Source organism: Bubalus kerabau, chromosome 2 (genome assembly GCF_029407905.1).
Source record: "Bubalus kerabau isolate K-KA32 ecotype Philippines breed swamp buffalo chromosome 2, PCC_UOA_SB_1v2, whole genome shotgun sequence".
NCBI lineage: Eukaryota > Metazoa > Chordata > Mammalia > Artiodactyla > Bovidae > Bubalus > Bubalus kerabau.
In genome coordinates this window covers 8,976,030-8,998,021 of record NC_073625.1, presented here as the reverse complement: position 1 = coordinate 8,998,021, position 21,992 = coordinate 8,976,030, and the positions used below count along the sequence as shown (strand labels likewise).

The 21,992-nt window shown below is 49.4% G+C and overlaps 1 protein-coding gene across 1 annotated transcript in view; it reads right to left on the bottom strand.

Annotated features, from left to right (window-relative positions):
- Window positions 1–21,992, bottom strand: part of LOC129644120 (ankyrin-1) — a 102,466-nt gene that overhangs the window by 71,726 nt on the left and 8,748 nt on the right. Inside the window, exons 2-4 of the mRNA XM_055569529.1 lie at window positions 6,346–6,444; window positions 1,383–1,481; window positions 502–600 (exon numbers count right to left, since the gene is read on the bottom strand). Of these exons, the coding sequence (XP_055425504.1) occupies window positions 502–600; window positions 1,383–1,481; window positions 6,346–6,444 (297 nt within the window). The remainder of the gene's footprint in view (window positions 1–501; window positions 601–1,382; window positions 1,482–6,345; window positions 6,445–21,992) is intronic.

The window sequence follows — 21,992 nt, the reverse complement described above, 5'->3', positions numbered from 1 at the left end:
GGGGCACAGGGCCCTCTTGAACTGGCGAAGCAGAATGAAAACATCCATCTAATCATTGAGTTGTCTGATGCTAAGAGTCAAGAGAAGCTTTGGTTTCGTCTACTCCGATTCCATCATTTCACCAGTGACAAAACTCAGGGTCAAGCGACTTGTCCAAAGGTGTTTGTGGGCTCAGAGCAAGACGTTTATACTTCTTATAAAGGTCCGAGGCACACCTGTCACCCACACGCACGCATGCCCCCCACCCCTGCCCAGCCTCCAGTGTTGGTCACAGTGGGAATGACAGATTCACCCCTGCAGTCATTTCTCTGGTATGTGTCTGGGCATCCCACAACAGCCATGACTTTGTCTCTCAGCTCCTTGCAGGGTCTGACAGGGCCCTGGATGCGCATCACGACAGAGGATGCATCCCAAGCCATGTCCCAGGAACCCATGCCCCTGTGACCCTATCCTCCCCCCAAGACATGTTCAGCCATGAGGCCACATCCCCAAGGTACTTACTTCCGTGGCTACATTCTGATTAGCTCCGTTTTCCAGCAAAAATTTAACCACCTCCAAGTGATTCTCTTGTGCTGCCATGTACAGGGGAGTAAAGCCTTTCTGTAAACAAAGAGGAAAAGCCATTGGAATCCAGCCATGTCACTGCTACTGCTGCTGCTAAGTCGCTTTAGTCGTGTCTGACTGTGCGACCCCATAGACGGCAGCCCACCAGGCTCGCCCGTCCCTGGGATTCTCCAGGCAAGAACACTGGAGTGGGTTACCATTTCCTTCTCCAATGCATGAAAGTGAAAAGTGAAAGTGAAGTCACTCAGTCGCGTCCGGCTCTTAGCAACCCCATGGACTGATGCTAAAACCAGTGCAAAATCCTCCAAACTGAAGGATGGCTCTTCCGATATCCTGTTTCCACCCAGCCCTGGGGGCAGCATTCCCACCTGTGTCTCCAGCTGTCAAAACTCATGACACTTTGCAGTTGGCGAAGCGGGGTTACTGCAAAAGGCCTCCAGGTGGGGCGACCCTCCCCAGAAGTCTGCTTCTGCCCCTCCCAGAATGGTCAGCCTCTTCTGCGCACACACACGCCCCACTAATTTCATTCCCTTCTTCACACTCCCCCCCACCCCAACCCCCCACCCCCAACGCCATAATGCCTCTCCATACATAGACGAGCCACAGGTAAACAAGATATATTATTCAACTCCAGGAACAGGGTCCACAACGACCCAGCCCACAGTGCTCAGAATGCCCACTGAAGCAGGAAAAGGCAAGAAAGCACTCGGAGACGCCTGAATACACCCGGATTCAGCCACACACTGTGTGTACCCCCCTCCATTCCCCAGGGTGAGGCGGATGGGCAGCCCCACCAGCCCCCGGGGCCCGAGTGTCACCTGCGACTGGGCGTTGACGTTGGCGCCATAGTTGACAAGCTCCCGGACCACCTCGTCCTGACCCGCCAGGGCCGCGATGTGCAGCGCCGTGTTCCCCTTCTGCAACACAGGGGCAGACAGGAGGTTCCCGGGGCCTGCCGCAGCTGGGGGAAACATGCGCCAGCCCCGGGCAGGCAGCAGGCTTCCTTTATGGCCCCAGGGGGCACACAACATACACTCATGTGCCTGACCCACCAGGCCTCGTGAGCGGCACCGGAAGCCCGGGGAGGGAAATGCTTCCTGTCCTCCTGAAAAAACAATGCTCTGGGATAAGAGCGCCTCCTTCTCAGCTGATCGGCTGCATGCAGGCTCTTGGTCCCATCATCGGTGGAGACCCGCTGAAGCACTGCCGGGCAAGCCAGCTCCTTGGATGACCAGCTCCTCAAAGGCCAAGGGTCTGCAGGACGGCGTGGAGCCCCGTGAGGCCTGGAGCTTCGGGACAAAGGAGGCTGCAGGTCCCGCGGGCCAGCCCCCTGTGCTGTGACGGTAACACCCACTGACCAGAGGCTGGACCAGAGCGGGCGGAGGATGGGGGGTGAAGCATCAGGCAGAAGCGGGAGGGTTGCTGCTGCTGTTGTTTAATCACCTAGTTGTGTTCGACTCTTTGCAACCCCATGGACTGCAGCCCGCCAGGCTCCTCTGTCCATGGGATTTCCCAGGCAAGAATACTGGAGTGGGTTGGCATGCCCTCCTCCAGGGAATCTTCCTGACCCAGGGATTGAACCCACGTCTCCTGCCTTACGGGCAGATTCTTCACCGCTGAGCCACCAGGGGAAGCCCGTTGACATAGGTAAAGGGGTGGGGAAGGAAATAAAACGGACTATGTAATATATATAGAAAAGGAGAAAAAATACGAAATTAAGTGTGTGTATGTGTGTGGAGGAGAATAAACAAAATAAAGTCTGGCAACAGAAAATCCAAAGAAAAAATATGAATAATAAAATACAGCAAGTCAGAGATCAGCAGGCAAGAGAGGAGAGAGAGTTCTCCTTTCTCAGAAGGAACGCTAGACGAAAGTGAGGGTCACAGCTGTTTCAAAGTCAGCTTTTCAGAAGGCTGCCTGTCTCCACTTCATTTAGTTGTTTGTCTGGGGTTTTACCTCGTCCCTAAAACCCGGGGCGTAACTTTCTGCTTTTTCACACTGATTAACTTTCTGTAACGTGGTTTCGTTTTAGTCACTATGGGACTGTGATTCTTTCTTGCTTCTTATGTCTGCCCTGTGATGGAGGAGACTGAGGCTTGTGTAAGCTTCCTGATGGGAGGGACTGGTTAAAGTAAACTTTTTAAAAGCTGAGAACTGAGAGCAGAGACGAGGAAGCCTGGTTCTGAGAAGGTGGGGGGACAGGCAGGGTTTCTTGTCTGGCTCTGTCCTGGGTGCGTGTACCTGCACTTTCTGGACAGGCTCGGGTCCTGCAGGTGTCGTTTGTTTCCAGGACGCCGCCTCCCTGCCTGGCTCCTTCCTGCTTCTCTGTGAAGTCCCTCTCGCCCACATGACTCCAAGGGCACCCCCGCTCCAGGAGCGGCAGGCACTTGACAATGTCCATCAAATAAGGACCACAGCTGCACCCATCTGGCCCTCTGCTACATAAAGAGCAGAGATTCCTCATGACCTCACTTTTTCTAGTTCAGGCGGCATATCAGCTCAGTTCAGTGGCTCAGCCGTGTCCGACTCTTTGCGACCCCATGGACTGCAGCACGCCAGGCTTCCCTGTCCAACACCAACTCCCAGAGCTTACTCAAACTCATGTCCATCGAGTCGGTGATGTGGCATATGGTTTTTAACTATAGTTAGTTTCTAACTAAACTAATCCACTTGCTAATCCTCTTGGGAAACCCACCAAACTGGAATTTCAAATTCGGCCCTGGCGATGGGGCCACTGACCGGTCACTAGGAACCAAGTGCCTCCCCTGGGAGTCTGAGCATCAAATCCAAGCGCCTGCGGGGTGAAGGGCCCCCACGGGTCACCGCTGCCCCAAGGCCCCAGGGCTCAGGTTCTTGTCTCTACCGCGTGACATGATTCAGGCAGGAGTGTCCCCTGGTTACCTCCTGAACTTGTCTTTCTGATTTCTCCTTTTTGATAAGCAAAAGGATTCTTTCTCAAATGTCCACCAGAGAGCAAGAGCCAGAAATGAGTATAATTAATCATTTTTCTTAGAAGTCCAAAGAGCCTACATTTAGAGGCCTACATTTAGAGGCACCTGGGTCTGACTCACTCCCTGTACCGAAAGGAACAGGGTGCTGGCACCAGAACCTTCTCTAGGAATCAGGACTGGGACCTCCAGGCTTCCCCACCTAGAAGGAGGCACGCTGTGTCCATCCATTTATTTGCACAGGCCGAGCACGTGTGTGCCAGGCACCAGGCCAGCTCAGGAGGGGTTATCAAATGTTTCTTTCCATCTGCTCCTTCCTGCCTGACCCACAGCAGCAGGGCTCAACTGCATAAACCCACGTAGAGAAAGCTGGCTAGGGAGGGCTGTCAGGGCCCAGCTGTGGGTCTCAGCCCGTGACATCTTCATGATCTGGGCTGAAGGCAGCCCAGGTTGAGGAAGGGACCCGCCACCCCCATCCACACACTGGCACACGCTGCAAGGCTCAGGAGGAAGCCCCCAGCCTCGGGTTCAGAGTCACAGGGAGATGGGTTTTTCTCTGCCCCTCCCTCGGCGTGAAGGAACATGCCCTCAAAGCAGCAGGAAAAATTACTTAGCTATATTTGGATCCACAAAGACCCAGTTTCTCCATTTCCAGGGAGTCCCAGAGCTCACGCCAGGGCGGATGGCTGTGGTAGATGCTGAGTGAGGGTGGGGGTAGGGGCCGGTCAATGATGTTCGATCACCACCAGCCTGGATGCTCAGCTGGCCTCTGGAGGTGGAGGTGGGAGGCAGGGAACACATTAGCTTCACGCTTTTAAAATTTCTAAGCACAGTTTAGGAATCTATATTGGTTTTGGCTTTTCAGTCATGTCTTTTTTTAATCTTGCTCCTGCTTGCGAGACCCATTACAATTCCCCAATCTGTTGTGATTCTTGCTTTGCCCACGGTTTCAGCTTCACTCTTTTTTTTTTTAAACTCCCTCTGTTGGGCCCTCAGAAACCACGCCGGCTTATACCATCTCTATAAATAACAAAGACACACCAAGTGTTCGCTTGCAAAATACCAATCAAAGGGGGAAACTCAGAGCTCGTAAAACGTGCTGGAGCGTACTGTTTCTGCAGCTCCTGGGGGGACGCCAGAGAAAGCACAGCCGCTCCGTCCCCCACAGCCGATCAGACGGCCTTGTGCTTGCAGCCAGGTAGGCGAGAGCATCAGGAGGGAAAGAGCCACAGACCCTTCACCCACAGAGGAAGCGGGTGGAAACAGCCAGTATCCGTCATTTGTTGTCAGTTGCGAAGCCATGTCTGACTTTTTGCGACCCCAAGGACAGTCGCCCACCCGGCTATCCTCCACTATCTCCCAGAGCTCGCTCAAATTCACGTCCATCGAGTCGCTGACGCCATCCAACCACCTCATCCTCTGTTGTCCCCTTCTCCTGCCCTCAATCTATCCCAGCCTCAGGGTCTTTTCCAATAGGTCAGCTCTTTGCATCAGGTGGTCAAGGTACTGGAGCTTCAGCTTCAGCATCAGTCCTTCCAGTGAATATTGTTTGTCATGGGGTTAGAAAATAAAATACCCTGTACACGCTCAGGAAGAGCAAGTCAGTCTATTTCACCCGTGAGATCTCTTCACCTTCGGGAAATGACATGAAAATTACAGACTTCTACCTCAGAGACGATTCTACTTTCATAATATTTTGGTATCTCACTTCATAACCATAAATTATGTCTGTTCTCTACGTGTTGTTCTTCCTGTTCTCAGCTCGTGAGGCAGCAAAACGCTTGCTGTGTGAAACAAATCAGCTGCTGTGCTCGAGGCCACGTTAAATAAACAGCAAATGAAAAATAAGACACAGAGGGGACGAGCCAAGGGGGGAAAAAAAGCCACAGGATGTACGTAACAAAGGAAGGACGTAGGTAACAAAGGACATGGTAAACAGAGGTGATTTTTTTATTTACTGTTGTTTGTCTTTAAACGCTGGCTGAAGGGTGCTGAATAAACAAATAGATGCATAAGAAATGAAACTGATTTCACAACACGTATAAATGCACTCGCAACATGTATCAGTGCATCAATTTCATGGTTGTAGTTTCTGGACTTGAGTCACTGGTGTTTATAATCTACTGCTCTGGGGAGAAGCCTCCTGTTATGAGAGGTGTGATGTCAGCCATGCTCGGAGTAAAAGAGAACTCTGTTCGCTGTTCAAGGGACCCAGTAAAGAGAGCAGATGGGTTTGGAAGTGATCAAGGAGCAGGATCTCGAAATGATCAAGAACCTGCTGGAGAAGAATGAATGGGAGGGATCTGGATTCTTCCGAAGCCCTTACAAATGACATAGTTACCAATACTTACTGATTTCTTTCTATGCAGACATTTTCTATACAGTACCATGTTTAACTTTCATACCAATCCTGCAACTGACTATGAGAATCCCTATTTTAAAGATGAGTAAACTAAGGCCTCTCACTGGCTGAGTCACTTGCTTAAGGTCACAGAGTACGAAGCACCTCAGCGAGGATTTGGACACGAGGCGCCTGCCTGTGGACCTTCCAGTGCTCTCAGCCTGAGACAGCGTGAAGCCACTGGGAGAGGGCTTGTGTTTTTAGGTTTATAGTCTAGCGATGAGGATAAAGGCCCCCCGAATTTTGTGGAAATGGGATCCTGTGCTTTCCAAGTGACTTCAGGGGCTCATAGACCTAAGAAGCAACTGAAAGAAGGAGAGACATTCAGAAGCAAGACTGGGTTTCTGTCATGAAAGACCGGTTTCTACGGCTTGAGGGTTTGAGGCAATGTGTGAATTTCAGGGGAAAGCTCTGGCTCCCCAAGAGACGTACCTTGGTTGTGGTTTCCAGGATGATCTCTTTGTGCAGAAGTTCAACCACCATCTTCACGTGGCCTTCTTTAGAGGCCAGATGTAAGCCGTTCAACCCATTCTGTGGAGAGCAGAGAGGCAGGGAGGGTGGGGTTAGAGGGTCCGTGTGTCCTGAGGCCCCTGCCCCTGAGGGGAAGTGAAAGGGCTGGAAGGGGAGACCCGAGGGACCCCAGAGGGGTGTCTACACAGGCTCAGGACTGAGCCAGTCTGGCTCCAGAGCAGGGTTTCTGTAGTGAGTCAGATGGAAAGAAAGAGGGTGGTAACAAGCCCCCCACTCCCGGGTGTGAATGAAGTGTGGAAGCTCTCAGAAAACCAGCAGCGACCTTGAAATTCACACCTTAGCCGGGTACAGTCACCACTTAACTGGGATGGTCTAGCTTTAACCTCCTGGTTAATTTTCACAGCAGCAACCGGAAATGGCAAAGCAGCAACACCCAGGTCTCCTAAGCATTTGTAGAGCTAGATGTATGTTTAGTAAAATAATGCATTTTGAAAGAAGGTCATCTGAAAACTAAATACCATCAATCATCTGGCTGTAAGATTTCCTCTACAGAAGAGTCCGTATTAAAATAGCCCCTTGGGGGAATTCCCTGGCAGTCCAGCTATTGGGCCTCCTTGATTTCATTGCCGAGGGTGGGGGTTCAATCCCTGGTCAGAGAACTAAAATCACACAACCCTTGCAGTGTGGTGAAATAATAATAATAGTAAGATAAAGCCAATAATTTATCTAAAAAATAGTTCTAGGGTATATCATAAGTCTGAGAGAAAAAGTATATGATATCATTTATATGTGAAATCTAAAAAATAATACAAATGAATCTCTTTCCAAAACAAATAGGCTCACGGACACAGAATAAATGTATGGTTAACCAAAGAGGAAGTTGGGGAGGGATAAACTGGGAGTGTGGGATTAACAGATACAAATGACTATACATAAAACAGATAAACAGCTAGGATTTACTATACAGCACAGGGGCTGTATTCAACATCTTGTAATAACCTATAATGGAAAAGAATCTGAAAATATATGTAAATAAGTGGTAAAGAACCTGCAAGCCAAAGCAGGAGATGTAAGAGATGCAGGTTCCATCCCTGGGTCGGGAAGATCCGCTGAAGGAGGGCATGGCAACCCACTCCAGTATTCTCGCCTGGAGAATCCCAGGGACAGAGGAGCCTGGCGGGCTACAGTCCATGGGGTCACAAAGAGTCAGACATGACCGAAGCGACTTAGCACACACTCATGTATAACTGAATCACTTTGGTATATACCCGAAGCTAACACAATATTGTAAATCAACTATACTTCAGTGAAATAGAATAGCCCCTTGGCCACCTTGGCATTTCAAATAGGACCAAAACTTGTCTGACAGTTAAATTTTAGGGGGAAAAAAAAACCAAGCAAACATTTTTCAGGCCCAACCATCAGTCCACAAAAGCAGAACTCCCTCAGTCAGCAGTTGAAGCTGCAGCTGCCCCGGTGGAGTTCCTCCAGGCCCTAGAGTCAGGAGCCAGCGCAGCCCCAGTGGTCCCCCTCTGCCTCTGATTCTTCTGCCCTTGCACTCAGATATCTCAAAACTTCCTGGCAAAAGCTGAATTCAAAAAGAGTTACTCAGAGCACAGATAAGTGACTACGTGATGGCTGTCAGTTCCAATGGAGAAGGAGATCTCGGTTCCACATAGAGAATGGTTTTCATCAGTCAGTGATCTCCAGCCACCTCCTTCCCCACCAGCAATTCTCCCTTCTTCCCACTTTCCCCTTCCTGTCTCCTCTGCTGCTCAACCCTGTGCTCACACATCCCCTTTCAGGGGGTGCCCTGGGGCCACCTCGGGCTCTGGTCAATAAGAAAGACCCTCTCCACCAGGATGGAGGGACTTGGTTCCTGCTGATGTGAGCGGAGGGGTCTCTGGCTCACCCATCTTCAAACACCTCTGCAGCTCCACCTCGGGGTCCCGAAACACCCACTCTCACTTTGCATCCGGGCACCATTTTCAGAAGGTTCCAGTTAAAGCACACATATCCTGCCTGGGAGTGGTAGTGTTCCCACCCATGAACAGATGGGTCCTGTTGCTTTGCTAAAACCACAGAGGAGAGTGCTGAGCGATCGCTGCAGGCACGCAACACAGGTGCCTCATGACGGGAGAGGGGACCGGAGAGTAAGGACGTGTATGAGACCGTCTTTACGTCGGGTCTTGGATGCGGCAAATACAACAGGTGCCTTGGGTGTCAGAAGACAGCCAAGAGTAGGCTTGAGGGCAGCTCGGGGTTGAAGTATACCAGCCCCCCTCAAATCATTTTGGGAAACACAAACTTGCAGAAAAGCAATTTGTCAGGTGACCTGCTAGTGGCCCCAGGAGCCACTCTCCAGCTTTGCATCCTGACTCAGTACCGGGGTGGGTCTTCACGGCAGAAGACCCTCTCCCTCACCAGCACTGTGATCTGCAATCCCGTCTACACACCCAACAGCTGCCTAGTCTGGAAGGTTCGGGGTGCTGAGCGCAGGCACGCTGAGCGTGGTTACGTGGGTACTCAGGATGGTGTGTGTGGTCATGGGAATCGCAGACTGCTCACCTCAGGGGTCTCGGCTGTGGCTGTGCATGTGCATGGTGGGTGTGTGTGCGTGTGTGTGTGTGTGTGTGTGTTGACTGCTAGGGTTTCAGTGGTGCTGTGGGTTGCAGTCACCTTCCGGGGGCAGTTACTGGCCCTGAATATGCCTCAAAGCTGGGCAAGTGGCAAGTCTAGAAAGAAAACACTCATGTTTGCTGCTAAAGCCCCAGGGTGACTGTCCCTGCTCTTTGGAACCTCAGGGTCAGTGTACTATCTGCCTGGAGAAGGCTAGTGTCCAGCAGGATGCTGGAAATCCCTGGATTCTGAGGAAACGGAGGCCTGGAACAGTCAAATGCCTGTCTCAGGTCACACAGCCTTTCTAGGGCACCGCCACAGACAGAGCTAACCCAGATTCCCCAGAAGAAAGGGTTTGCGTTTTTGTTTCTTTTCAACCGGAGGGACTACTATGTCTCTTTTCATAGATGATGAAAGCACAGTTGCCCTTTGTGATTACCAGGCAGCCTAGAGGGACTTCCCAGTCACCGTAAGCGTCCCCGTGGGGCTGGCCACGAGCCCTGTAGATGGTCCTCAGGATTTTACTCGTTCGCTACCCTGGTCCCGAGGAAGCCCCTCTGCTTCCCTCCTTAAGTCACATGCCCCTCCCGAAGCTGCACTCTGGCAGAAGACAAGGATGGTCTAAATAGATCAGCGTCTCCAATACTCTACTCAGCTTCCACCTCAGCTCCTGGTTCAAAGATGTCTTCTTGTTGGCTCATTTTTCTCACTTTGTAACCCAGTCACCCTAAGGTACTTTCAAGTCCATTTCTGGGATGATCTGAATCCAGCACCCTCACTAGGACTCCAGGGTAAGCCCCACGTGGCACAGCTATGACAAGTGTGCAAAAGGCTCCAGAGGTTTGTGCAGAGTAAAACCACACAGGTCACGGCTGTGACAAATTCCTGTCCCAGCGATGGTCGCTTCAGGCCGAGCACACACTTAATCTGCTTCAGCAGACATTTACTGAGGACCTGTTCCGTACGTGGCACCGTGCTAGGTGTTAGGGAGGCCTGAAACACAAACCCTGAGTCTCGAAGGACTCAGTTTTGTAGAGAAAAGAGATGCATAGACAAATGCGAAATCATGTGGGAAATGCCCCCAGTGCAGATATAGGACCATGTAGCACAGACGAGAAAGGAGTTGCTTGGTTAAAGGGGTCAGAAAGCTTCACGGAGGTCTTTTCAGGGCAGCCTGCACACAGCCATGGGTGCAAGTCCATTGACAATGGCAACACGAGTTTGAATTCCAAACCCATGAGCTCAAATTCTAGAAACCATGTCCCCAGCCATTCTCATCAAGCGCCCTCCTCTTTCTTCTGTGAAGCAGCTGAATACAAGGGATGCACAAACCCCTAGACCCACTGCAGCAAGTCTTCTCCAGTAGGTGGCCTCAGCGGGTGGATGACTGCTCACCTCCAGCAGCTGAAGTCACTGAAAGCCTGAAAGTGACTTTACTGCACATGTACACGAAGAAACTTGTACAACTGACTTATTAGAGGCACAGCTAGTCTGTATAGGAGACTACTTTCAGTATTTCAAGAGTGTTTGATGAATAAACACCTCATTTCATACTACCTTTTTATTTTAGCAGATTTGTTATTGCTCAAATACAAAGAGGGGAGGGGTGCAAATTCTGGGAGCTTCTTGTTCTTAGCTGTAACTATGGACAGAGGTGGACTGTAATCTACCACCCCTTTAAAATCAGGATCCGTGTGCTGTATTGGAGTTAAATCAAGGTTCAAGTCGTTCAGTTCAGTTCAGTCGTTCAGTTGTGTCCGACTCTTTGCAACTCCATGGACTGCAGCACGCCAGGCCTCCCTGTCCATCACCAACTCCTGGAGCTTGCTCAAACTCATTTCCATCGAGTCAGTGATGCCATCCAACCATCTCATCCTCTGTCGTCCCCTTCTCCTCCCACCTTCAATCTTTCCCAGCATCAGGGTCTTTTCTAATGAGTCAGTTATTCACATAAGGTGGCCAAATTACTGGAGTTTCAGCTTCATCATCAGTCCTTCCAATAAATATTCAGGACTGATTTCTTTAAGGATTGACTGGTTGGATCTCCTTGCAGTCCAAGGGACTCTCAAGAGTTTTCTCCAACACCAGAGTTCAAAAGCATCAATTCTTCAGTGGTCAGCTTTCTTTATAGTCCAACTCTCAACATCCATACATGACTATTGGGAAAACCATAGCTTTGACTAGACGGATCATTGTTAACAAAGTAATGTCTCTGCTTTTTAATATGCTGTCTAGGTTGGTCATAGCTTTTCTTCCAGGGAGCAAGCGTCTTTTAATTCATGACTATAGTCACCATCTGCAGTGATTTTGGAGCCCCCCTTCCCCAAAATAAAGTCTCTCACCCTTTCCATTGTTTCCCCATCTATTTGCCAAGACGTTGGCTACAAGTAAAAGGCTGCTGAATCTTCCTCGAACCTTTTCAGCTGGTCCAGCTAACCTGACAATGACTCTACTCCATGCCGAACGGCAGACAGGCTACTGAGGGGACTGTGGGCAGAAATCACCTGTTCCTTCGCTCAAATAACTGGGTGTAGAAGATAAACAAGAAGAAGATGGAGGGATATTAGAGGAAAAGGTTCAACTAAATTAGAAACTGGGGAGCAAAGCAGCAGCTACTTGTGGCCGTTTTCTAACACGTGCCTTTCTCAGGAAAATGCCAGCTCGCCAATTCCTCGTCTTAAAGACGCCTGCTTCTGGGTCTCCACCTACGTACAGGTTAAACCAACTGATTTTGTCCCACAGCCCTTGCCTGCTCGGTTCTGTTTCTCTTTCATTACTCTTTTCCTTTTTTTCTCCAGTTTCGATCATTTCTATAGACTTATCATCAAGTTCTTGATTCTTTTCTCAGCTGTGTCCAGTCTACTCTTGGGCCTGTTGAAGAAATTTCTCATTGCCAAGAAAGTTTTTTTTTTTTTTTAATTTCTAGCATTTTTTACAATCTAGCCCATTTCTTACTGGGCTCTTTCTTACAGTTGGGGCTTCCCTGGTGGCTCAGATGATAAAGAATCTGCTTGTAATACAGGAGATGTGGGTTCAAACCCTGGGTTGGGAAGATCCCCTGGAGAAGGAAACAGCAACCCACTCCAGTATTCTTGCCTGAAAAATTCCATGGACAGAGGAGCATGGCAGGCTACAGTCCATGGGGTCACAAAAACTGGGACAGAGCTGAGCGACTAAGACCTTTCTACACTTTTCACCCCTCTGCTAAAACTTCCTCTGTTCGTGAATAGTGTCCATTTTCCCTACTGGATCCATATTAAGCACAGTTAAAGTCCATCTGATAGTTCCAACATCAGGTCGTCATCTCTGAGTCTGGTTCTGTTGATGGCTTTGTCTATTGAAAATGCTTTGTTTTCTCTTACTTTGAGTGTGTGTGTGTATAGTAATTTTTAATTGAGTGCCAGACATTATACACAGAAGAACAGTAGAGACTGAAGTAATTTGTGTCTGGAAATGGGCATGCTTCTTCTGAGAAGCTGTTAGCACAGGAGTGGAGGTGGGGGAGCTGGGTCAATGCACGCGGGAGTTGGCCTGCGCCTGGGTGTTTGGTGACTCCTGGCGCACACAGCCTTTGGCAGGCTGCTGTCACCTTGAGTCCAGAGCCGGAGCTGGGATGCCAGAGGCCTGTTCTGTGTTCCCGATCTCCCCTCAGCTTCCAGCCCATCCTGGCATGCTTGTGCCTCCACTGGGGTCTTTCTCTGCACTCTTGCCCCCTCCCTGCAGTCCTACATTCTTCCTTGTTACAAGGTTGGAGCAGAGAGCTTCTCTTCTGTCCTGGTCCAGCTTCAGTCTTAGGCAGGCTTTGCTCTTGGACCTCAAAGGTGGAAGGTTGTTTTTTTTTTTTTTTCATCATTTCTTCCCCTCTTCTCCATAGCAGCAAAACATGCCTTGTCTCTATACTTGGTGTTGAGTGACAGTTCCTTGCTCTTCCTCCCCTAGAAGAAGCAGACCTCTGCTTTTTTTTCCTTGGTACAAAACAGTTACTGGCCCCAGTTTCCTGCCCTCCCTAGGGGTACAGAGGTTGTGCCCCACCTTTCCTGCAGGGATCTCTGGCTGTGTCCTGGGCTGGAAGCTCTCCCACTCTCACCAAAAGCAGAGGCAGTGTGACTACTTCTCCCCTAGACACGGGATTTCTGCCTGGGGTCCGAAGGGGAGAGGCTCTATTTTTGCTTCACTTAAATGAAGAGTCTGGAACGCAGGCAAGGCTTTGTCTGTGGTCCCCTCCACCCCGATCCCACAGTCGCAGGCAACGCCCGCTCTCCTGTGGTGAGCTCTCTGCTCCCCAGGGATGCGCTCTGATCTGATTTACTTCAGTATTTCTCAGGAGCACCTTGTAGAGGCCTGAGCTTCCAGACACACTGCAGCCACGCTGGCCTGTTAGCCGAGAATCTGTTAAGATGTCAGCTTTATGGCAACTGCTTTTCTCTCCTGGATCTACCAAAACTGAAATGGTGGCCTCTCCTAGGAGGGCTTGTCTCTTTTGAGAATTCGGCCAACCTTGCTGCCTTGAGATGTCAGCTTTCTGATGGGCTTAGGGGAAACTGTAATTCTGCAGAGTATCCAGGCATTTTTTTTTTTTTGCTGTTAGGGTGGGAGCAGTGTTCTTCAAAGCTTTTCACATCCTAGAAACTCTATCCTGAGTCTCCGAGGCCACCTGGCCGCCATATGATCTTGTTCCACGTGGTCTTAATACGGCAGACAACCATTTTAGGATCTTTCTGGCAAAAAGATTCATGCCAAGCATTCACACCTGGGGTTGTTCATCTGCCTTTGCTCTTTTTTTTTTTTTTTTCAGGTAAAATGTCAATTTAGTGGGTTCTTCTGAGCAGCAATCTGTCTGATGGGAGGGAGAGGAGATCTCAGCCAGGCTGTGTTTCTTTTAACATTTTTAAGGAGAAAGGGAAAAAAATCACTCAGCCTGAATGATTTAATTTGCAGTATTTTCTTGTACCAACTGTGAAAAATTCCACTGGCAAAACAGACAATTCTAGACATTTGTTCTCAGTAAATGATCCCTCTGTTTCATGTCTCTGATTGCCCCAATTACGCTAATTGATTTCTCAACGTACAAATACAGGAGACGTGTCACAGGAAATTCAAACTCTCGTCCTGTCCAGAGTAGAGGACTGTTCCAGATGGAGAGGCCACGGTGTCCGGACACCCTTGGCCTCTTTGGAAACTCCAGAACGCCTCCAAGGCTGACACTGGCATGCTGGTGTGGACATGCTGTGTTCCACGCCTTTTCTCACACTTGGTGATTCTTTCACCTGCACACACAGCCGGTCCTGCCCGCATGGGTACAGTTTCTGGTTGTGTCCTAAGGACCTCATGCCCACCTGCCCTTCCCACCACACTGCCCCCAAAACTCATGATTCTAGCCCCTACCCCCTTTCTCTGAGCTAAGCAATGTCTGCTCCTGTAGCGACTGGGAAGCATGGCCTTTTTATTCATAAACACCTACTACCTTACTATTGATTGGGCTTATCAGGTTAATTAATTGGCTGTGCTACCGCCAGAGGCAATGGAGCCCTGGGCAGGGGAAGCTTTGATGGGGAAGGAAAGGAGTGGAGTCCTGGAAGAACAAGCCAGAGTAGTGGCAGAGAAAGCCAAGAAGCCAAGGACCCCAGAGGGGAACAAGAAGAAGCCAGGGAGGGGCTTCTAGGTAACTTGCCTTGAGGTGGTCGGCAAACAGTGAGAGCCTCTCCCATAACGGATAAGGACGTGCACACAGAGCATCACACACCTAGTTCTTATACGTTATACCTACTTTCCCGTTCACTCTGGATCCTCTGTTAGCTTGTTATATCCGTCCAGAGAAGGTAAGTATTCTACTCTATGTTACAGAAGCTTAATTTCCTGAATGACAACCTGCTGATGCATCTGTGACCTCTGGCTTTGCTCTATTATTGGTTCTTATTTGTGGAGCAAGATCACCAACGTTATATACTTGCAGGTGTGCGGCCCTGAAACAGAGCAGGAAATAAGAATCTGAACGGGGCGCTGGAGAGAAACAAAAAGGTCGAAATGGTGGCCATCCCTCCTCTGAATCCTGAAATTGATGGGAAATAGAGAAAGGGTCAGGTAAGAAGGAGAGGCAGAGACCACGGAAACCAAAGGCCAAGGAGACGATGAGACGAGGCAACTATTATCCTGGGCTCACGAGATAAGGGCTTGAACTAAGCTTCTGACAAAGAAATGACTACAACAGTGTAAATCTTGGGGCCTGTCCTCAAATTGCCTGCATTAAGTTTTCAGTCCAAACAGAAACAAAATCGAAAGGGAACGGAGATGTTCCCATCTTCCCTTTTCTTCCTCTTCCCTTCCCTCACCCCCCAGTCGGAAGATGCTGGCATCTGAGCATGCAGGACGGTGAACCAGAGGGGTGCCCTGCAGAGGCATCTGAGAGGGAGGCGGGGGCTGCTCTGGAGTGCTTGGGAGGTGGGTACTTAGAGCAAATAAACAAGCGCTTTGAAGGTGGTGCAAATCAGTGGAGTCAGGCTTCTCACTGTCTGAAGAAATTCAAACCCTGGAAAGAGGAAAGACTAGGAAGAGTCCTGAGGTCTTGGATTAAGATCAGAAGCATTGGCCTGATCTCAGGGATTTTTAAAAACACACACACACAGATGTAGAAGTCGTTATAGATGCGTGTACACATGTGAAAGCAGTAGCAATGGGCACCCTGAGTGACCGGATTTTGGTGTCTACAAACCAGGCTCCACTCAAAGGAAACAGAGGCCTTGGAAAAGTGACTGATTCAGGACCGGGGTAGGGACAGTACAAAATGACCCTGGGATAACTTGCACCATAAAGTAAAAAAATCAAAGACTGATGCAGACATGTCAGAGAACACAGAAGCCAGCTTGCTGGAAAGCCTGCTAGTGGCCTGATTCAGATTTGAACATCCGCGAGTATCAGACTACAACCCATCAAATGAACCCATGAGTCTGAAGAGGTATAAATAAATAATGAAAAAACGAATCAGTAAGAAAGAAGGGAAAGCTTATCCTTCAGTGGAATATCAGCTAATAAATGTAGAAGGAATGACGAAGACGGAGAAGCATTCCTTGGAACCATCACAGTGGTAACCAATGCAGGCGGAAACTAGCCGTCTTTGCCAAGAATGGTGGCTGGAAGTCTGATGGGAAACAGACTTGTGTTGGCAATACATGGGAGTATTCCTCCCCGAGAAAATACTGAGCAACCACAAAGGGAAAAATCAATGATTTTACAGCAGAAAAACTTGGCAGACACCAATATCAAGGTTAACGTCCTCAGATATGGAAAGAGAGCTTGATTTCTACAGGACCCTGCCAAGAATGCATGGCCTCAGCCTGGTCACCAGCAAACGTCTGCAGACACAGCTGGGGTTCGAAGTACAGAATGGAAGACGGGCAAGAAGGTGAGACGGGCCAAGACTGAGGAAGCATTCCAGATCGAAGGAGACCAACAAGACATGACAAGTGAGCCCAAAGTGTACTCCTGGAGAGATCCTGTATCATGCGGGAAAGTGTCCTGACTTCCATATGGTACCCACCAGATGTTTAGCAGTGACGGGGAATGACACCATCTCTGTATATGTTACACATCGACAGACAGGAAAGGTCAGAGGATCTGGGTGACGGAGGATTCTTTGTACTGTTCATGGAACTTTTCTATAGTTGCGAAAGTTTAAAATTTTAAAAAACAAAGCCAGGGGCTGGGTAGGAGGGAGCCACGGGGTAAGGGTAGAAGAGGCTGTCAGAGAAGCCGAGGCAGAGCTGGGGGCGGCCCTGGGCGCTGGCTATGGTGGGAGAGGATGGGCGGCCCACTGGGGTTCCTGCACATCTAGGACCAGAGACTGTGTGGGAGGCTGAGCACACACATCCCTGAGTTCCACAGGCCCAAGAGGTGCCACCTTTACCAGAGTCGAGAGCCCGTTCTAGGCTGGAGACCCCAGAGAGCAGCCTAAGCCCTGCGTGGGAACCAGCTGACGGGAGGGCAGGCCCCTCACCTGCAGCCTCCTCCTGACCCAGATATCGCGTGACTGCTTGGTGGGAAAGGTCTGCTAAAAATATATGATCCTGGATCTAATGCATTGGAAGCCAGAAAGAGCCGAGGTGATGGCTGTCACCCTGGTGGGAAATCACCCTTCGTCTCCCTTGCCAGCCTGTCTCTGGTCCAGGACCAGGGAAGGGAAGAGAAGCTCAGAAACCGGGAGGAAGGTGCGGGGTCCGAGACGAACGCTCAGGGCCAGCTCTGAGCATGCCCCTCCTCTGCTCTATCACAACCGGAATTTATCTCCTGACCCAGGTACTGTTTATGATTTGGGGTTTACTTGATATTCACAAGGAGGGAAATGCCTGAACACTTTCCATTATCTTAAGAAGAAAAAAAAAAAAGAAACCCACATGTCTTTGGGAGCTCTTGGAGGAGATGCTTCAACCTGGTCCCTTGTCCGCTCCTCGCTGGACACACCTGGGCAGCCTCCCAGCTCAGCTGCCTGGCAGCTGCAGGGGCTGGAGGCCCCTAGGGACATGCAGAAAAGGGTGAGCTCAGGGCAATAAGACAATGGAACTCTGACATGCAGGTCTGCCACTAAGAATACCTCCTATGGACTGGAAAGAGTATCCACGTCCGAGACCTTGGCCTTCCTTTAAAAGGATAAAAAGAGCCAGCCCCTCAGAAGCAGAGCAGCGGGGTTTAGGGGAAGACATCAGATACCAAACAAAGGCCTCTCAGCTGTCCTCCTAATGTCTAGACATGTCACTTCACCTCCGGGGTCTCCATCTGTGAGTCTTCAAAATGGCAGGCCTGCCTCCTCTTATTTTGTATTTTTAAATATTTATTTATTTGGCTACAACAGGTCTTAGTTGTGGTATGCGGGATCCCTGACCAGGGATTGAACCCGGGCCCCCTGCATTGGGAGCGAGGAGTCTCAGCCACCAGACCACCAGGGAAGTCCCAGCCTGTTTCCTCTTAATTCCGCAATTCCAGAATCAAACAGTTGTATGCACTCTCAAGAGACAATCAACAGATATGTTTCTCTTGCAGAGATGCAGAGAAAGATATAAGACTGATGCCAAACTTCTCACAGTGATTTGGGGGAAGTGGGGGCAGAAGGGGAGACTTACAGAAGCCCGAATTTCTGTATTTATATAAAGGGTGACTTTTTCAGCAACCACCCTGTATTCACCTGCTGTTAAATTAAAAATCACGAAACAATGAAACCTAGGAAGATGGTTCTCACAAATGCCAAAAATGTGCCTATTAGAGAATTCATAGTCGAGTGTCAACGATGCCAGGACAAATTCACACGCCTGGTCTATTCTACTAGGAAAGAAAGCGAACCATGTTTACATTTCCTCTGTTAGCCAGGGAGGTGAATCTTCTTCCAAGGCCCAGATCCCATGTCATTTTCCTCTGTAACTTCCCTTGTCCCTCTCTCATCCCCCCCCTACACTGTATTCCCAGCTCCCAAAGTTAGTTGCTCTCCCCACCATATCCCCAGGGCGCTTGATGACTCTACCTTATCACTGAGTCTACCAGCTCTCGTGTCTCTGTCCCCAAGTAGGACTGTCTGCAGAGTCCCGCTTCTCCCTGTACCTCTGGTCCCAGCCTGGGGCCTGGGCACTCACTGAGTTTTCCCCAGGCATTGGCGGAATTGACCTCACACGCATGCCACCTGAAAAGCACACAGCTATATTTCTTTTCAGTCTCTCGAAACGAAGATTGCACATCTGGTCTTCACATTATAAACTCGGAGCAGTCAAACCACTGAGTAGACTTTGGAAGGTGTGCTTTCTTTTCGATGCATGCCAGGCCATTCCTGATGATTCTGTCAACCTTTCTAGTCCCTAGGATCCCAGAGATGTCCCCATTGTTGCTACAAGTGGGCATCTTTATTTGCCCGAAGTGGGTCTGTTGACTCTGCCTTCACCAGGAGGGAAGGAAAATGAAGATAAAACCAGCACAAGGAAGGCTGTCCAGATAAGGGGGGCCCGCTGCACAGTCAGCCCGTCCTCGGAGTTCGGTGTCGGGAGACCCTGGCTCCAGCCCAGGAAGACCTCTCTGCCAACCTTACTAATCAAGCACCTGCTCTATCATCCACCCCACAAGGGGGATGCGGGCCTTCAAAGTGGACGTGCCTGGAGGGGCTTGAGAAAGCAGAGATACCCAAGAACTGAAACCTGTGATTCTTAAACACCACAGGTCACTCTGACTCCAGTCAAGCAATCAACTTCCTTTCAAATGATAAATTAGTCACTGTAATTAGCAAGATGAACATCAAATAGCTCATTTCTGCTGCAATGCAGAAGTAATTTACCTATTTAAAATAATTCAGGGGAAGGAGGTTTTCAGGTTCTTTTTCACAAACATCTTTTTCTGGTGGAAACTGGAGTTCCAGGAGAGTCTCTGGAACTGGACGCTGGGGTATCTGGCACTCCCCTCATTCACCTGCATTCCCCTCCTCCCCAGGACCACCTCTCTCCCACGTGGGGGCTGCAACTACACATCCTTCCCTTCTCCTCATCGCTCATCCAGAGCTGCACACTTCCAGAAGCCTTGTGTGTGTGCGCTCAGTCGCTTCAGGTTGTCCAACTTTGCAACGCCATGGACTGTAGCCCACCAGGCTCCTCTTGTCTACGGGATTCTCCAGGCAAGAATACTGGAGTGGGTTGCCATGCCCTCCTCCAGGGGATCTTCCTGACCCAGGGATCGGACCCAGGTCTCCTGCATTACAAGTGGATTCTTTACCCATGAGTCACCTGGGAAGCCCACCAGAAGGCTTAATGTGTTACCCTGTCATTACATGGAGAGGCTTTCTGCGTGAGTTTGTGGGGGGTACAGGTAGAATTAGGGGAGGATGTAGATGAACACAATCTCTATGCCAATCAGCAGTTCCTAAGCAAAAGATGATGCCAGAGGGGAATTCCCTGGGGGTCCAGAGGTTAAGACTCTTCACGTCCACTGCAGGGGGTGTGGGTTCAATTCCTGGTCGGTGAACTAAGATCTTGCATGCCACGCGTTGCAGCAAAAAAGATGAATCCAGAGAAGAGTAACAGGCTGCGTATCGACCTTGATCCAGACGTACCCTCCTAGCCTGACTGCCCCCATCCTGCCCTCTTACGTTTCATCTCCTCCAACCTCATTCCCTGCCTACTCCCCACGCTCCCAGCCTCTGCAGTGACCGCTCCTTCTCGCTACAATTCCCCGTGCCCAGTCTCCCTGGCAGACTCCCACTCTTTCTTCCGAGGCTTTCTCTGACTCACTGGCATCCCAGCCACCACCCCCAGACTGGGAGCGACGGGGGAGTTGACGCCGGGACTCCCTCTTAGTGGCCAGCACGTGGCTTAGTAGAGCAGCTCAAGAAGTGTGTGGAGTGAATGAATGAAAACAGCCTGTGTGCTCCTCCTGGATGGTACTAGACGTGTAAGCTTCTATTTCCAAGCTGGGCTTCTTTACTAGCCTTTGAGTTCTCTGAGAGCAGGGCATGGATGAATTAAGGGTCTACCAACGTGCTGGGGGCATTGTAAGTGCTCGGTTTATGTTTGTGGAACTAGTGTATGTAGAGTGGGTAAAGAGCAAGGTCCTACTGTGTGGCACAGGGAACTATTCAATATTCTGTGGTGAACCATAATGCAAAAGCATGTGAAAAAGAATTTATGTGCATAACCAAGTCACTTTGCTGTATGGCAGAAATGAACACAGCATTGTAAATCAACTACACTTCAATAAAATAAATTCTTAAAAAGGAAAAAACCAATAGAAAAAAATTTTAAATATGTCTAAAATTTTTGGAATAAATGAATGAGCAGAGAAACTTCAGGTGGTCTTTGCCAACCCACCTCTCCAAATCCAAAGTCATAAAGCTCAGAAGACATTCAGAAGTAACCTCTGAACCTCAGCTTTCCGAGCTACAAAAGTGCGAGTTGAATGCCCCGCTCTCCTCTAAGCTCCAAGACTGTAATTTGGAAAGGTAGCAATTATCACAATCACCAGAGCCCAGTGAATCCTGATCGGAAGACTTGGCATTTGGCTGCTGCAGAAAAGATTATTCCGTGGCTCTTGTTCAGGTGCTCCATGTATCTGAAATGCTGAAAACCCTTCACCTTCAAGATAAACGAGTACCCAGCAGTGGTGGGCTGTGTGTGGAAGACACACGTGGAAATTTAGGGAACATCGATGGAACTCGGACGGTTTTACACGCTCTCGTGGGCTGTACTGGAAATTGTTTATGTTTTTGTGATTGCTCAGATGGTCGAGCTTCTGGCTTCGGCAGCAAATATTGCCACATATTTGATGCATGTGGCTGGTGCCAAAACCGCCATCCTGAAAAAGAGTCATTATCCTGAAAGCAACTATTTCATTATGCTCTTAAAAGTGGCAGTGCTTACATTTGCAACGACGTGGATGGACCTAGAGATGATCACACTGGAGGAAGCAAGCCAGACAGAGAAAGACAAACACCATATGATATCACTTATATGTGGAATCAAAAAAAAAAAAAAAAGACTACGAGTGAACTCACAAAACAGAAATAGATTCACAGACATAGAAAACAAACTCCTGGTTACCAAATGAGAAGGGAAGGAGGGATAGATTAAAATACACACATTATCGTACACAGGGGCTTCCCGAGTGGCTTAGGGGGAAAGGATCCGCCTGCCGATGCAAGGAGACGCAAGGGACATGGGTTCAATCCCTGGGCTGGGAAGACCCCCTGGAGTAGGAAATGGCAACCCACTCCTGTGTTCTTGTCTGGAGAATCCCATGGACGGAGGAGCCTGGCGAGCTAGCCCATGGGGTCACAAAGAGTCGGACACGACTGAGTGATTGAGCACGCAAGCACACTACTATATACAAAAGAGATAACCACCAAGGACCTACTGTATAGCACAGGGAGCTATAGTCAATACCTTGTAACAGCCTATAATGGAAACAAAGAAAAGAATTATATATATATATATATATATATATATATATATGTATCTGAACCACTTTGCTGATTC